At 44.6% G+C, this 17645-nt stretch overlaps 3 protein-coding genes across 13 annotated transcripts in view; 2 read left to right on the top strand and 1 right to left on the bottom strand.

The window, feature by feature from the left end:
- CHTF18 (chromosome transmission fidelity factor 18) overlaps nucleotides 1–614 on the top strand; it is a 39848-nt gene extending 39234 nt beyond the window's left edge. For both annotated transcript variants that reach the window (XM_081170849.1, XM_081170848.1), the window contains exon 23: nucleotides 328–614. In XM_081170849.1, coding sequence (XP_081026975.1) covers nucleotides 328–464 — 137 coding nt within the window. In that variant the 3' untranslated portion in view covers nucleotides 465–614. The remainder of the gene's footprint in view (nucleotides 1–327) is intronic.
- LOC308573668 (testis-expressed protein 2-like) overlaps nucleotides 1–17645 on the top strand; it is a 106734-nt gene that overhangs the window by 18854 nt on the left and 70235 nt on the right. The window lies entirely within an intron of this gene.
- Nucleotides 610–12650, bottom strand: GNG13 (G protein subunit gamma 13). Of its 10 annotated transcripts, none has more exons than XM_081170956.1 (4): nucleotides 11949–12343; nucleotides 11656–11744; nucleotides 2669–2784; nucleotides 610–1763 (listed from the first exon to the last, which is right to left on the bottom strand). In XM_081170956.1, exons 2-4 carry the CDS (start codon nucleotides 11686–11688, stop codon nucleotides 1658–1660), a joined length of 255 nt encoding a protein of 84 aa, XP_081027082.1. In that variant the 5' UTR covers nucleotides 11689–11744; nucleotides 11949–12343; the 3' UTR covers nucleotides 610–1657. The 10 variants fall into 10 exon arrangements, with proteins under 10 accessions (XP_081027082.1, XP_081027083.1, XP_081027085.1 ...); XM_081170957.1 differs by lacking the exon at nucleotides 11949–12343 and adding an exon at nucleotides 9661–9858 and having other exon boundaries at nucleotides 11656–11910; XM_081170959.1 differs by lacking the exon at nucleotides 11949–12343 and adding an exon at nucleotides 9661–9858 and having other exon boundaries at nucleotides 2669–2815; nucleotides 11656–11905.

Below are 17645 nucleotides of genomic sequence, written 5' to 3'. Positions count from 1 at the left end.
CAGCTTTGGGCAAATGCTGAGGTTGAACCTTTGTCCTGGCTTTGCCTCTGTAGTGTAAGTGGTTAAGAGTGATTACCTAAGACCTGGGAGATCGGGGTTCAAATCCCCACTCAGTCTGTTGCATAATCAGTTTGCAGCACTAATGGAACATTTGTGGCCTTCCACATGTTATTGGACTACAACTCCCATTTTCCTTGACCATTAGTCATGCTGGCTGGGACTGATGGAAGTTGGCAGTTAAGAACATCTGAAGGACCATAGGCTCCCATCCCTGAAAATTCCTTTATCAATATTACGTCTTTCTTTCTTTTCCGCCTTTCCCAACAGCCAAGCAGGAACCTGAGAAAAACCGAATAGAAAAACAAATTGGAAAGGCTGTTGGTCAGAGCGATGTTTGGTTCCGGTTCAACGAAGGCGTCTCCAATGCAGTTCGGAGGAATATTTACATTAAAGATTTGTTCTAGTAACTGAAACGTGGGCAGGCAGCTCAATGAGTCTGCTGGCATGTGGGTACCATGTAAAGATATTTTGAACAAAAATGTTTCTGTATGCTTTTGTATTGAATCCTGTTTTATATATAAAAAGAAAGGAATAAATTTGAGACATGCACAGTATCACTTTCTTTATTTTGCTTAGAAACCCTTGTCATATTTGCTTAGCTTTTTTTTTAACTGCAAAATGGTATATCCTACAAGATACAAAAAAAGTATTTAAAGTAATCAAAAATTATTTTATAAAACTTGTTGTTCCTTTACAAGTCCCCCCTAAAAAGACAAAAAAAGAATTGCAGGTGTATAGGAAAGAGAAACTACAGGGTTCATAAAGCTGCAAATTTTGTTTAGTTTTTGTTGTGATTCCTGCATTGAAGGGGGTTGGATTAGATTATTCTTTTGGGTCCCTCCCAACTCTACCATTTTATTATCCTGTTCTGCATCTTCCCAGATGGTGATGCCAAAATTCAAAACAGTGGGGTCTCTTTCACATCCGTACTCTCTTCAGTGATTGTTCCCAAATGGTGAACAGGGGCACACAGCCCAGTGCCACTAGGACAGAGTGTGGCATGCCTTGAGAAATGGTGATCCACTCTTAGATATGTCCTTCATCTGTCAAGACTGGAAGTCCTCATTCAGCACCAATTCTGCGACCTAGCACCGCCAACATATGAACAGGAGGGAAGCAAATCTATATGCACCTGGATTCTCTCATGCAGCCTAGACCATAGCTGGTGGTTAGAAGGCAACCCCCAGAAGCATCACCATTGCTCCAGAAAGTACATAGGTATTCCTGAGCCCCTATCTCCCTAGGCAAAGGGGGGAAAGTTGGATTTGGAAGGGGGCGCAATGAACTTGATTGTACAACATTTGCAGGGAAATGTTCTGTGAAATCTGTATGTCGGTGGTTTGAAGTGCACCTCCCATTTTAACCCAGGGGAAGGGAGAATGCTCTTCACCAAATCATACAAATGAGGGAAACCTTTAATTAGCCACTATATGAACTCAACTGTGCTAGCGGGGGGGGGGGGGAGGTAAAGGTGTGAGTTTAGCCATAGTGAGGAACTAAAATAAAAACTTTATACATTAAGTTTTCATGCAATTTTGAGTATCTCCAAAGGAAGCCATTTTTATTTATCGTGGACGAAATTTTGGGAGGCAATGGGTTAGAGGATGGTGCATTTCCCCTTTTCCACCCACGGATTGTTCTTCATCAGCTCTGGGTTCAGAAATGGATCTTCTGGAATGCCATCTTCTATCCACTTAAGAAATCTAGGGTGGAAAGAGAATACATGAGGGTCTTTCCTCGTTGCAGTATTAGGCCAACGTCTGGCTGAGTCCAGAGTATCTTGGGCCTGGTCCCAAATCTCATGTCCTTCGCTCCCTTTTTTAAACTTTAAAAAAAAATTCTCCTGAATTATATCTCCCTATCATCTATGGCCATACTCGCTGGGGAGCTGAAGTTCAGCATCATCAGGAGGCCACAGGCTTTACAAGGTAGATGGGTTGACGGCAGAGTGCTGGGCCAGTGAGACCCCAACCACATACCATCTTATTGTACCCAGAGGCACTCTCTAAATAGATGGAAACTTGTGGGCTTGTGAATTGAAGCTTCTCGGGTACCTAGAAAGATCCCAGGCCTGCATCTATTTCTGTTGCTGTGATGTGTATTTCTAGAGCCAAATATTTTAGGGAAAGCTCTTCATTCTTAATATTCATGTTCCTGAGTAGCTTTTAAATACGTTTGCTAGCAGGAAACACACAGCTAGAGGATTTTGAGGGTGGCAGAGTGTCTCTACCCTCAAAAGCCTCCACTTTCTCATAGGACAGCAGCCCCCAGGGTTTCTTAAGAGAGAAGGATGCAATGCACAGTGGTGTTGGCAGCTCAGTATTGTCCACACTGACTGGCAGCAGCTCTCCAGGGTTTCAGGCCAGAGCCCCAGCCCTACCCAGAGATGCCATAGGGGATTGAACCCGGGACCATCTGCATTCAAAGCAGGTGCCCAACATTAGTGCACCTCCATTTCAAGCAGGTGCAACTCCATTTCAAGCCTATCTTTGTTGCTGCTGGGGCTAGAAACATGAGAGGGAGGTTTAAAATAAGCCTGATGTTCCTAGTATGCTGGATTCCACTTATGTGGAAGGAGAAACAGCAAGGAAGCTGTTTGTGGACTCACTCAGGGATCGTTTTTGAGGACATCTCCCTCTTGTAAGCCAGCTGGTACTTAAGGCTTTCGACTTCCTTCTTCCACTGAGGGGCTTCCCATTCATCCATGGGGACGTGGCTTGGTGGCTGTTTGGGTCAGAGAAGGAGAAGCGTCAACCTAGGCAGAAAATTAAAAATGGAGAGTAGATCTTAATTGACTCGTTTGTCCCTCTTCCAAGGAGTACATGCTGGAGCGCCCCCCCCCCCCGCACGCGCGCAAGAAATTACCCTAACCTATTTAGCAGGACTGTTGTGAGTATAAGAAGTAGTGACTGAGCTAAGGTTGGTCAGCAAGCTTCATGGCAGAGATTTTGAACCATGTTTTCCTTTCCAACTAACACTAAACATTGCATTGCTCCTGAGCATACTCAACCCTCCCGGGACTTTTTGGTGCTTTGAATCTCCCCTTCCCTCACTCCCAAGTTTTATTTTTATTTTTTTAAGATTGTTTATAGATATTGCAAACCTCAGAGCTTGTATTTGAGAGAGAAGAAAATATATATGGGTTACATAAACACAAACATACCAACAGCATTCAATAATACGTCCTAAAAATGAGATAAATCCTGAATCCACAACAATACACCAGTGCACACGTTTCCCAGCATCCTGTTGGCTCTTGGCACCTGAGTTTGCTACAAAGGGACTAATGTCGGTTAAAGAAAGATTGAACTAAAAATAAGAATTGGTCCAAGTTGTCTCTAGGGCAGGCTGCCTGCTGATCAAGTAAAATAGTCTGACTTTGCATCAAGTAAAACTTTTCTCAGGGAAAAATAGTGAGTATGTTTTCAAAGGACAGAGCTCTAGAGAGGGAGCAGGAGGTGTTAACACCCACAATTGATGCATCAGGGAAATTGGGACTAATGGCCATGTTGGATCTTGCCTTTGCATATACTTTGCTTCACCAAGCACAGATAGGGAAGGACTGAATGTGGGTCAGTTTCCCCCCTCTGAGATGGAATTTCTTTCCAGTCAGCCTTCTGAGCTCAGTGCCCCTGGATCCATCACAAAATACCCATTTCACAAAAGGAAAAACTGGTGATGCTCAGATCCTCCGCCATCACACCCACAAAAGCAGAAAAAAATCTACCCTCCCACAAAAACACAGACAAAAAGAGGAAGCAACTACACAAAGCAAAAATTAAAAGCTCAAAAACTAAATTTAAAAATAAAATAAAATTGGGAGGGGCAAAAGATGTTGCAGTAGTAGTACAGAACATCCAGAGGACATCAAGTTGGTACAGGCTGCCTTAAGTTCTGCATTGCAGGGGGTTGGACTAGACTCCTGGGGTCGCCCTCCAACTCTGCAATTCTATTATTCTTTCATATGGTAACCACTGTGGGCAAGATGACAAGTGGAAATACGACAGATGTAGCAGGTGCCTCTCCTACCTTTGGTGACAAACTTTGGTGTAATGATCAATCTCCCTTTGAGCCTCCGGTTGCCCTGGTTCTGCATCTCCACAAGCCTTTGGCACTACAGTGGTACCTCAGGTTAAGTACTTAATTCGTTCCGGAGGTCCGTTCTTAACCTGAAGCACCACTTTAGCTAATGGGGCCTCCTGCTGCTGCCGCACCACCGGAGCACAATTTCTGTTCTCATCCTGAAGCAAAGTTCTTAACCTGAGGTAATATTTCTGGGTTAGCAGAGTCTGTAACCTGAAGCGTATGTAACCTGAAGTGTATGTAACCCGAGGTACCACTGTATAACCTCAGCAGGTCAAGCTCTCTCCCATCACCACATTATTCCCCATGATCTCACCTATTACATTTCTGCTAATCACACAAAGTCTAACTGTGCTAAGTGGCTTTCTTTCAGGTCAGAGATGGCCATCCTATGCCTGGTGGATTTGGGGGAGGGGCTCTTTGAGAGGGTGGGCAAATGCCCAGCAAAAAAGAGTTCCTATGCCTTTAAACCGGGAGTGGGGATCAAATACATCTCTCTTCATCCAGACAAGCCAGAGACACTGTAGGAGTTCAAGGGCATGTTCCAGCCAGGCAAAAAACACTCAAGGAGGATGTGAAGAAAGGAGAAGAAGAAGAAGAGTTTGGATTTGATATTCCGCCTTTCACTCCCCTTCAGGAGTCTCAAAGCGGCTAACATTCTCCTTTCCCTTCCTCCCCCACAACAAACACTCTGTGAGGTGAGTGGGGCTGAGAGACTTCAAAGAAGTGTGACTGGCCCAAGGTCACCCAGCAGCTGCATGTGGAGGAGCGGAGACGCGAACCCGGTTCCCCAAATTACGAGTCTACCGCTCTTAACCACTACACCACTCTGGAGAGTGAGGGGAGTGGTCTAAAGAGAGTCCAAAGGGCCGGATAGAGAAATCTGAAGGGCCAGATTTGACTCCTGGGCCTGAAGTTCCCCACTCCTGCTTTAAATTGTGCAGAGAGGAGATTTTCCAGGGCCCTCAACTCCAAAAACGAACTCCTGGGGAAAGCTAGCATGAGCCTTTTGTCCCAGATTAAAGGCAGGACATAATCTGCCCCCCAAGAGTGAGTGCTGTGTCCTTGCGTACATTTAGTAAACTAGACATTGTTTGCATAGTGTTAAATGGCAAAAGTTAGTTTAGTTATGGGGCAAGGAACTGCCTTGGTCCCTGAAAGCCACCCTCTACACCTCCACTGGGATCCTCATTCAGCAATGGTTCTCACAGCCTCTCATTGGCTGTGGACACAAGCAAATGGAATTTGAGAAACCAGTTTTCATAAGGTCTTGGAAAATGGATCTGTTAAAAAGAAAAGTCAAAGCAAAGTTTTCTCTGGAAGCCAATGTGTGTTATTTTGCTGTGCTTGCAGAGACTGGCAGTCACTATTAGACAAGGAGTCTATGTCTCCTTTGCAAATAATTCTATGGGGTGAGTGTGAGAGACCCTGGTGATGACTCTGAAATCCAGAGCTGGGAAGCCCTTTGAGGTTGGAGCTATCTATCTGAGGATGACCCCAGCATACACAGTATTTCAAAGTAAGCTGTGGGGCCAGGCTTATGGGAAAGTGATGCTTCCCCCCCCCATCCTATGATTTGCATAGTTTTATCTTGTGGCATTAGCATTTAACTAACAAATCCTTCTAAATGCTGTCTCCTGCAGGAGGGTCTGAGGAAGGGGAGGGGAAGAGAGCAAGCAGCTGTTGCTGGCTTGATGGAAATGAGAGATTAAATCCCTTAGCAAATCGCTGTTTGGCAGGACTGTGGTTGATGGTGAACGAAGGGGGGGGGGGAGAGGTAGGGGTTAAGCTCCACAAAACCAACATATTGCCAGATTGTTTCCAGGGGGCATAGTTTAACACAGCCACACACTGCAAATTGTTGGCCAAACAGTTCTGCCTGAGCAGCTTTTGTTGGTTGGTTTATCAATGGGAATTTGATTCATTGGTTTACTACTTCCTTAATCAATGGGAGGCTGTACATTAAGGAATCCTACTCAGAGCAGACCCACTGAAATGAATGTTAGTCATGTTGATTAACTTCAATAGGTCTACCCTGAGAAGGACCGGCACTGGATGCCACCCATATTTCATTATTATTTTCAATATGGCTTTGGCTCTGTGATTAGGGGATGAAAAATATATCCTTCGGGGTGCCATTTCCTGCTAAGAATGGGTTGTCACCAGTGTTGATGTTACTCAGAGTAGACCCATTCAAATAATGGGCATGGCTAGCCTAGGTTTATGTACTTTAATGGGTCGACTCTGAGTTGGGTATAACACACCAGAGCTACCTCCCAAAGGGCATCCATGTTCATATTACTGTTGTCCACATTTATATTACTGAATCAAGTAACAGTTGGTTAGAGTGTAGTGCCGATAATGCACAGGTCACAGGTTTGATCCCCTTATGGGACAGCAGCTTATTCCTGCATTGCAGGGGGGTGGACTAGATGATCATGAGGGTCCCTTCCAACTCTACAATTCTATACCTGCCTTTTAACCGAGGGGCCAACTATTGAATCCATTGAGAACACCGAGGTCTTATCCAACTTCATACCTTCCAGAAGTTCTGGATCACAAAACCCATCTGTTCCAGCCAGCACATGGGACTCATTGCTGTAGTCCAAAACATCTGAAGGGAACCACCAGAAATGCATTTCTTTCTAACTAATGTATTGGCCAGGAAGCCTCCAAAGAGGAAGGGGCAAATGACACCGACATATGTTTGATGTCTAAAACCACTAAAATCATTATATCTGAAAGGCCACATATTACGTTCAAGCACAGCTGCTGTTTTCCCAACCCGAGTTTTCACTGGCACAGGGTGGGGTTGGGAACAGGCAAGGAGAGGAGAGGAGACAGCCTATGCCAGCAATACTGCAGCTAAGGTCTCCTTGCTATCTGTTTCTGCAAATATGTCTTTCATATTTGACCCATGACAGGCTCTTTTCAACGGCAATTGTCCGGTTATGAACTGCACTCCCTAATGAGGTGTGACCGTCTCCATCGTTATCAACTTTGAGGAAGAATTTGAAAACAATCCTGATTCTCTAGCTCAGCTAAAGTGTACATAATAATGCATACAGCATGCAAACGATATACATTAGGGGAAATTACTTTTCAAAATGTGTATATTTTGGCCAAATTGCATACAAACATGCATATTGGGAGAAATTTGCACTAAAATGCATTTTAAAGATGCTTTAAAAAAATATTCTCAAACCAAACTTAAGACTAGACAAATGAGAAACTATTTTATGAAATAAACAGATAATAAATTTTATAAGAACCTGATTCTGGACAAGTATGGACTGTCTCAATGGCTAGATATTTGCAGGGGTGAGCAGAGAACAAACACCTACCTTAGCAGTCCAGCTCCTGCCCTGTAGAAACTCAGCCCTCTCACACCAGGGCTTGAAAAGGCTGCCACTTTGCATGCATCACACACATTGCCATTTAACTAAGCAATCTCCGGGTCTGATTTGATTGCAATTTGAATAGTATGAAAAGCTATCGGGTCAAGAGAGATGCTGCGTCACATCTGCTAAGGAGAAGGACATCAGGTTGTACCCAAAGTTATTTCTAAGCAGTGTAGCCCCACTGAAATTACTGGCCATGACTAGCAAATTCAGTAATTTCAATGGGTCTATGCTGTGCCTAACTTAGGTGGATATAAGCCCAACCATCTAAGACAGTCTTCCCCAACCTGGTGCCCTCCAAATGATTTTGGACTACAGCTCCCCATTAGGCACAACCAAGCCCATTTCTTCTGGGAAAGGGTGGTAAGCTCAGAGGGTGCTTTACATGCAGAAGGTCGCAGGTCCACGAGGACTGCAATTTTACATGCAGAGGGTCCCCGATTTAATCCCTGGCATCTCTGGGGAAGGCTGAGGAAAGGCTCCAGGCTAAGACCCTGGAGGGCCTCTGCCAGTCAGTGTTCACAAAACTGGGCAAGTTGGTGCGACTCAGTATACGATGACTTCCTATGTTCCTATTTAAATTGTCCCTTTATTCAGACCCATGAGGACTGGGATCTTAGTTCAGTAGTACAGCACCAGCTCTGCACATGCAGAGGTTCCCAGTTGCAATCAAATGCTTTATGCCCAAAACAGGAGTCCGGACTCCACCCAAGTGTTGAGCTAACCCAAAATTAGCAGATCCATGCCCAGCACAACATACTCCATAACAAACACACCAGAGCATCAGGGACCTTGAGTGCATCAGTCGGCCGTGCCAACGCAGCTAGTCCATTGCGTTTCATCTCCCTCTGGGCGAAGGCACAGTTGAAAAACAAACAAGCTTTAAGAGCTCAAATGAATCCACACAGGACAGCAAATTTCAGACGCCCTCCCCAGATGCCATTCTCTGGGGCTGCAGTAGATCCTGGGGCACATCCCGGGATCCAGTCTCTGGTTGTGTGGCATGGCGGAGGAGTCTCGATCTTGCTCTAGAACAGCAGTGCATCTAGGGAGTTTCCTAACCTGGACTTACTGGTTTTACTGGGCCTCTCTGTAAGACAGTCATGTGCACACACTTCACATTTCATCATTCACCCATAATACCATGCTTTACAACTGCTTCTACATTCCTGATATGCCAGAACACACACACAAAAAGGGGGAAAGGAGCATTTGCCAACCCTGAGAAATATGTGCTACTTTTCATTTTAAACTCACTTAAAAATCATAACAAGGATAAAAATGGGGATTGCTTCTGCTGCTAAAAACCAAATGGCATAGGAATGAGACCATTTTGTTGTTGGAAAAGATGATACATCTTTTAAAGTAAAAATAATTGTCAGCATTGCTTAAAAGACGCCAAGCAGAAATAAGTTCCTTTTTCAATAGTAACATCCCTCTCTGTTAACCAGGCCAGCAATACACATACATTTCTCTCTCGCAGGAAGCAACCTACAGGTGAGATTTAAGGGGTTATCTAGTGCTGCATCCTTTAGCTCAATGGTAGAGCATCAGATGGTCCCAGCTTCAATCCTCAGCATCTCCAGGGAGGGCTGTGAAAAGACTCCTGTCTAAATTCATGGAGAGCCGCTGCCGGTCAGTGTAGAAAACACTAGGTGAACCAACCATCTGACTTGGTATAAGGCAGCTTCCCACATTCCAACTACCAGATGTCTCTGGAAGCATGAAGGTGGCAGCTACCTGGTTTTCCTTGCCCCCTCCTCCAGCATCTTGATACTCAAAAGATATACTATTCCTAGACATGGAAGTTTCCTTTAATTATCATTAATTTCCAGTCAATGGGCCACATCCAATGTTATCCCTACTCAGAGTAGATCCACTGAAATTAATACACAACTAGCTTGGATTCATTGATTTCAATGTAACGACTCTGAGTAAAACATGGTTAGATTCAGCAAAAAGATGATAAAAAGTCAGAAATTTGTAGGAGTAGAGATGGGGAAAGGCCTTGGTCTGGAGGTCAAAACCAATCCCATTTTTTTTGTAACCAGAAATATTCACCCCATCTATTGGCATGATGTTTTATTAATAAAAGAAGTCAAAACCAGCAACCTACCTTGGAAGAAGCAGTATGGGCTTAAAAGACCAAAGGGGGAAAGTTGTGTTTGTTCTTTTTCTTTTTGAAAGGAAGATTTTCCCCACTGAAGAAGATTGTGCCCACCTAAAAAAAGGCTCAAAACAGCTTCCCAGGACTTTCAGCCGTACGCTCGCCTCTCCAAGCAGAACCCTCCGTTGCTGTTAACAATCTGAAATCCTGAATGTAATCTATTAAAGTCTGCCCAGCTGCCTCCCAAAAGGGAAAGAACAGGGATAATGAGAAATCCCCCCCCCCAGCCTCCTCCCTCCCGCGGGTGCTCTGTTTAGCAGCTTGGAGCCCAGATAAGCTGAGAAAGAGAAAGTGCACCCTTTGTCTTCCACGGGTAGCGATCGCTCCAAATGCCCTCTTACAACAGGTTCTGCTGAAACAAAGCCATGGGGGAAAGGTGCTGAGGTGGCTGTCTCATTAGAGGGATCGGGATGGAGGCAAAGGATGCTTGGGCTGCCATAGATACCTCTTCCCCTCTCTTAAGAACAGCTCCTTAATTGCATCCCTGGGGCCTGGAGGGATGGGTGAGGAACACCTAAAGATGCACACTGTGGGCAAAAGCAAAACAAGTGTGTTATATATCACTATTTCTGGTGCACCTGCTTAGGCCTAGCAAATAAATAAATAAAACCAATCGCCATCGGGGCAGGGAAGTTACCAAAAGGCTCTGTAGGCTGATTAATTTTTATTTTATTTATTTTATTATTATTATTATTACTACTACTACTACTAGATTGCCCATCCTTCACTGGAACTTTCCAGTGTGGGTTACAGCAATTTAAAATCCAGAATTAAAAAGTTAAAACAGATCTCAGTCACAGGAATAGGACGGGCTCTGAAAACACACATCTCAGGCAGGGTCATGCAAAGCTAGTAATAGGCCCAGCCAGGATAGGAAATGTAAGCCCAATTTCAATAATCTTTACCAAAAGGTCCCCCCTTTGCCTCTATCAGGAGGACCTGGAGTAGACCCCTCTCAAAATCATAGTCCCATGTCTACCTGACCACTCCACTCTGTTCTGGCCTGATCTGAGGTGTAAGAGGTGCATTTTCAGCAGTCACCAAAAGTTGTACAATGAAGTGCCAGACACAGCTCTATGGGGAATTCTGCAACCTGGGGCAGCCACAGAGAAGGCCCTCTCCCAGACTACTTATGAGGGCAGAGGAACTGTCAAGAGGGTCCTCTTTGCTGATCTTAACCTCTGGGAGCATCAGAAGAGCATCACCTGCCTCCTATAGGATGTATATAATGCGTTTGAAATGGACAGCACCAGATTTAGGGTGGTGCGGGTGGTTCCCTCACACAGGGCATCGGACCGAGGGGGTACAAAATTGAGAAGATCCGTTTGGGAGCACCAAATTTTGGCCTCACACAGGATGCCCTATTATGAAAGAGTACCCATGGAGCTGCCCTTGAAGACGGTCTTGAGGCTGCAGCTAATGCAGAATGTGGCTGCTGCGTTGGTGAGGGGCTCGGCCCAATGGGATCATGGGCCACTGGTTCTTCTGAGAATGCCTCACTAACTGGGTAGCAAGCTACCAAGCCCTTTTCAAAGTGTTGGTACTGGTGTACAAAATTCCTAAACAGCTGGGGACCAAAATACCAGAAAGAGTGCCTCCAGTATTATCAAGCCTGTCAGGCCATGAAAGGACCTCCTTGGTGGTGGCTCCCCATTTCTAGAACATCCTCCCAGCTGAGTGTGCCTCCCTCCCTCATTACTAACATTTAGCAGGAATTTAAAAATATTCCTGTTTACTGAGGCATTTGATGGCTAAAAGTTACTGTTCCCTGTGACCTTGAAATTACTAACAGTAACGGTATATTTTAAAATATTTCTATGCATTCTTAACATTTTAAAATATTTCATTTGTAATTGTATTGTTTTACTGCTTTGCTGTTTGCCATCCAGAGCTCCCTCAGGAAAGACAAAAGTTAATAAATAAAATAGCTCTGGGCCTCTTTACCTGACCAAGCCTCCTATTTGCCCAGCTTCCCATTCAAGAGCATTTTCTGCCATGACTGAAATTATGTCCTTGAATTTGGATAATGGCTCCTGCTTGTCAAGACAGAGAAAAGTGGTGCATGTAGAATCTTGCTTGCTGTACAAAGGCAAATCGTTCATTTGTTGCTATGCCACTTTTGCCTCTGGCCCCACCCACCACCACCATGTGGCCCTTGGGAGGCTGCCTAGGAGGTAATGTGGCCCTTGGGCTGAAAAAGATCCCCCACCCTGTTCTAAAGGAGAAGGCATGCTCACCCGTGGGGACACAGAGGAATGCACATCCTTTGAGGATCTTAAGAGTATAAGAACAAAAAATAAAGCAAAAAATTTAAAAAGCAAGATGGCAAAGGCTTTTTGCTGGTACACTTTTGCTGGTAGGTCATGACCTGAACATCACTCTCCCCCCCCCCCTCCACCAGAACAAAACCTTCCTTCCAGAGCCTTCCACCCTGCAGGTGAAAACTCATTCCCCACCCCCAGGGACACCACGTGGCTATTATGGTAAAGAGGTCAGTGATAGCGGATCCCCAAAGACCAGATTATCAAGCTGTTTTGACATCAGCGTAATCTCCAAGCGCTGCCTTTTCAAAACAATTATCAGAAGGGATTGGGGAGTGGGGCTTTGGTGGCAGCAAAGTGACGTTGGGATGTGGGTTATTGGATTTTGGGAGATCTTACTATAGTGGGACAGCAAAACACAAACTCCCCACGTAGCTGCCCAGAGAAAGACGTCATTCTGGAGAAAGACGTCATTCTTGTTGGGCCGGCTGCCACAGGGCTCCCTGTCTTCATCCTCTTAAATGGGAATGACAATCAACAAAATGGCCTCTGGGCTGCTCACTCACAGAGGGTTTGTCGAGTGCGATTTTCTGCACACTGAAAAACAACCTGGTATCTATCTCACGGGCAGCAGGCAGAGGTGGCAGCTTCAGATGATAAAATGTGGGCACAGTTAAAGCATGGTAAATGTTTGTCAAGTATTTTTTTTTACCAAGTGGAACTTCCTAGCACAGGTACCCAAAGGCTTTGGAGATTTCCGTGTAAGACTTTTGAGGCCTGAGGGAATTCCAGGGCACATTCCAGCCTCGGGAAAGTGCTTGGAGCACCCCATGAGAGGCATGGCTTGGGGAAAGCCCTGAGGGCCAGATACAGATGTTTGGAGGGCCGCATTCTAATCCAGGGCCCGAAGCACATGTTTTGCCATGCAAATGGCCCCGGGTTCAATCTCCAGGAAGGACATTTATCTGAAAGTTGCTGCGAGCCAGTGTCAAAAACAATGAGCTAGATGAATCAATTGCTTATCTAAATGGGAGGGTGTTTACTATTTCCATGAATATGCTCATAGCGCTAGCTAACAAGAAAATAAGAGTCTGCAGGATCAGGCCAGTGGCACATCTAGTCCAGCATCCTATTCTCACAGTGGCCAACCAGATGCCCCAGTTGAAAGTCTGTGAGCAGGACCCGGACACAAGAGCAACTCTCCCCTGCTGTGGTTTCTAGCAACTGGTATTCAGAAGCATTGCTGCTTCTGACAGTGAAGGCAGAGCATAGCCATATATCAGAGTATAACTCATACATACACACACACTTGAAAATAAGAGTAAAATTCAAAACAGACCAAAAATCCACAGAATCATCCTTTTCTTAATTTACCTTAGAAGATGGAGCATCACTATGAACAAAGAACTATCCCCCGAAAGGCTTTCCTATACACCAGCTTTTGGGTTATGCATGACAGATTAAGGAATGATGGAACTGCATTTGTGTGTTAATACACATTGTGTGTGTGTGTAATACAATGACTGCCAGCCATCTGTTAATCTGCCAGCCAGTTGCAAAGTTGGCTCTTAATTGCTTGGCAACATAGTTCATAAATATAATTTGTTTTGGTATCTTTATTTGGAAAAGAAGATGAATGGGGGAGGGAACCCTTCAGAATTAAAGCATGTACAGTGGTACCTCGGGTTAAGAACTTAATTCGTTCCGGAGGTCCGTTCTTAACCTGAAACTGTTCTTAACCTGAAGCACCACTTTAGCTAATGGGGCCTCCCGCTGCCGCTGCGCCACCGATGCGCAATTTCTGTTCTCATTCTGAAGCAAAGTTCTTAACCCCAGGTACTATTTCTGGGTTAGTGGAGTCTGTAACCTGAAGTGTCTGTAACCTGAAGCATATGTAACCCGAAGTACTGAGGCATCTGATGAAGACCTGCATTTTTAAATTGAGCTTAAAAAAATATATTTGTAAATGTTTGTATCTCTCATGCCAGGCAGAAACCAGCTGAATACTCTGGCAGCTGTTTATCTTCCTGTTTAAGGGCCCCACTGATCTATAAGCAGCGCTTCAGGGTTGTAAAAGGAAATTACAGGCTGGGAGCAAAAGGTCACACTGACCATACAAATTACAGAATACAATCAAGCTGCAAAAACACAATTAAGAGTTGGCAAATAGTAAGAATTATTGTGCCTCGCATTAAACTTGAGCCACATTTTCATAAGGTTAAAAGGGCAAGAGCTAATAGAAACAGCAGCTGGCTAAGGAAAGAGGCTTCTCTCTGAAGCTGCTTTGAAGCTTTAGAGAACTTAGAGAACTTAGCTTTTACTAAGTTCCTTTTTACTTTGAAAAGGCCTTTCCTTTCCTTCTAAAAATCTATCTATGTTAATGTATGAAATATATTGGCTTAAATGTAATTATGCAAAGGATTTAGAAAGTAAGAAATGTTAGATTCTTATGTTAGATTCTTATTTCATTGATGGTGTGTGAGAAGGTGAACCCAAGATCTCTGTTTAAGATAAAAATTAAAAACCATGCACCATCTGTTTTAGCCATCTGTTTTGGAGTGAATAGGGTAATAGGGCAGCAGGGGCCAAAGGTTATCTGGTAATTAAGGTGCCTGGTCGAGGCAAATGTGAGATATATGGCTACTTGTCTGCCATTTATGGATAGAATGAAATATAGCTCTTTGTCTCCCATAAAAGGTAATAGGAAATGGGTGTATCTTTTATGATTGGTTCTAGCAAACAGCCAATAGGAATTTCAACCAGGCTGATTGGACAGAGGCAGCCAAAGGAGGAGCAAGGGGGCTGGGCTGAGGAAATATAAGCGCTGGCCATCAGGGCTGGAGTGGGCAGAGCTTTGGTAACCATATACCACTGTGTCTCTCATTTATTTGTCTGACAAATAAATTATTATTTTAATTTCTCTATTGCTGCGTTGAATATTTCATTCCAGCTAAGCGTTAACCACAAGCAGGGTGCTACAGTACCACTGTATTTCTTCCTATATACAAAGAAAGCATAAGGCTATCATCACACAGCTCCCACTGGAGGATTTGTAGCATGTCCTCATAACCCTGGATTTGAATGAAGTCAGTGCCTGATCTCAGTCCTGGATTTGTATGGTTAGGATGGGGTAGGCAAGTTGCACAATACCCGTGGTCATAGCATGGGAGTGAGAAGGGATTGGCACAGGGAGAGGAAAGAGGTGGTTTAAAATAACAGCAGAGGTTTGCTGAAAGCAGGATAGCCGAGTCAGTTACAACGTGGTTCTGATAACACCAAGGTTGCAAGTTTGATCCCTGTAAGGGAGTACTGTAGATGATCCTCAGGGTACCTTCCAACTTTGAGTCTATGATTCAGGGATGGAGAAAAACTGAAAGGAGAAAAGTGGCAATTTTAGACAAGCAGAGGTTTGACTAGAGTGAGAAGGCAGTGACACTGTGGGGGAAGCAGCAGTGTAAAACAAGGTTTGAGTACAGCGAGAAGGGAGTTGGGAAAGGCTTGGTTGCATTAGCTTGCACTGTAGCCTTCTCTGTTTGCCACCCTTGCAGTTTAAGGGACCCCTGACCATTAGGTCCAGTCGTAGCCGACTCTGCGGTTGTGGCGCTCATCTCGCTTTATTGGCCGAGGGAGCCGGCGTACAGCTTCCGGGTCCTGTGGCCAGCATGACTAAGCCGCTTCTGGCGAACCAGAGCAGCGCACAGAAACGCCGTTTACCTTCCCGCCAGAGCGGTACCTATTTATCTACTTGCACTTTGACGTGCTTTCGAACTGCTAGGTGGGCAGGAGCTGGGACCAAGCAATGGGAGCTCACCCCAACATGGGGATTCGAACTGCCGACCTTCTGATCGGCAAGTCCTAGGCTCTGTGGTTTAACCCACAGCGCCACCCGTGTCCCACCCTTGCAGTTACTTCCAGGTTAATAAGTTTTTGTCAATAGTATCTCTATGAATGGCACTATTTAGCAGGGAGAAATCCCAAGGAAAATTCTCATTATTATATATTTTACATGGCTGTTTATTTGGATATATTTTAAAGTTTTATATGCAGATGTTTTATGATGGCCTATATTTGTAATGCCTAATAAAGATTTGGTGAAGAAGTTATTTCTCCTTATTACAACTCATTAAATAGGGATGTATCTCCACCCCTGCTTTACTCAAACCTCTGCCGTTATTTAAAACCACGATTTTCGTCTCAATGTCTCTCCACTCCCATTTAACTCAGACTTTTGCCATTGTCTGACTATAGCAAGAAGGGAGAAACATTGAAGAAGCAGGGAATGGCTATTTTAAACTTCTCCCTCTTCCATTCCTCAGGTGCATCATGTTGCAGAGATAAAGGATGTTCCACAGTACCTTCCCACATTCAAGAGTGGTTGCATGGGGTGGAAAGGAGCTCCAGGGAGGTTGGCAAGCAGAGTGATCAGAGGCTCGGCACTTAGTAAAATAATAACCAAGAAGGAGGTTCTGAGCATGTGTTAAGTGTCTTTCTGACCAATTCCCACTCATCAAGAATTAGTGGAAGATGGGCTTTCTAATCAGGCACAATTTGCAACAACAAAAACGTGACCTCTCATTTAGGGGCTTGGCTACGCAACCTCCTTGATAGCTGCTTCATGTGGGACCAATTTGTTGATTCAGATGCTACTGAAAAAACAGCTGAAAGCAACAGAGATGCCTTCATAAACTCATAAATTGGGAAGAGATTAATCGTATCAAATTGCTGTCCCCATCCATTGTGGCTTAACCTTCCCATCACTTTCTTTAACAACATAGCAGCTGTAATCCTAAAAGCCCTTTTCAAACACAGACTCCTGCTGGTTCTAACAAGCCAAAACTCAACAACTTTAATAGTCTCTTTCTCTCCCAAGACATTCAGAAAGCAATTCTCTGTTTAAAGACACACCAAGGAGAGCTAAGGACAAGGGAGAATGAATGAGCCAAGAAAGATTTCGTGGTGGCAAAGGGTGAAATGTCCGCAGAAGACTTTAAAAGTGAAAACCAGCATTCTGAACTGGGCCTGGAAAAAATTGGCAGCCGGCGCAGTTGGATTAGACACTTTCTTGTCGCCAGTTAACAATCTAGTTGCCACGCTTCACACATGCTGCTGGTTCTGAAACGTCTTCAAAGGCAGCCCCACGTACAAAAAACTGCAGCAGCCTAACCTGAAGGTTTGGACTTTGTGCAGGCCTTTGCCTCCTTCCCAGGACGAGCAAAACCAAAACCACCAACTCAAGCAGAAAATAAAAGAGCATTTGCCAACTGATGTTGCATAGTTTAGAGACCACTTCACCACACCAGCTCCTGTGATATTGTTAGCCACAGTTGGAGAGGATCCTGTAAACTTCTGAAGGCAAAATGAGCAGGATAAAAGGAGCGCATTTGTTTTGTCCAGTCTGTTCTTGAAGAGGAGTCATAGTGGTGTATGGAAGAGATGAAGACAGCAGGTTAGCACCATACCACAATCGCTCCAGGAACAAAGATGGAGCAATGAATGCAAATTTTACCTTTGAACAGGTTATTTTCTATACTCATTAGCCATCCTCCACCCAGGCAAGCAATAGGCATCACTAGAGCTTAAGGACACATTGCAGCCAGGCAAAAACCCTCAGGGAGGGTGTAAGGGAAGGCTTGTGAGGGGGTGTTCCAAGACAGTTCCAAGGACCAGCGAGGC

This window comes from Podarcis bocagei (genome assembly GCF_964188305.1).
Source record: "Podarcis bocagei genome assembly, chromosome: 14".
Lineage (NCBI taxonomy): Eukaryota > Metazoa > Chordata > Lepidosauria > Squamata > Lacertidae > Podarcis > Podarcis bocagei.
The sequence above is the reverse complement of the archived record's forward strand: the minus strand, read 5'-3'. Positions and strand labels throughout refer to the sequence as shown.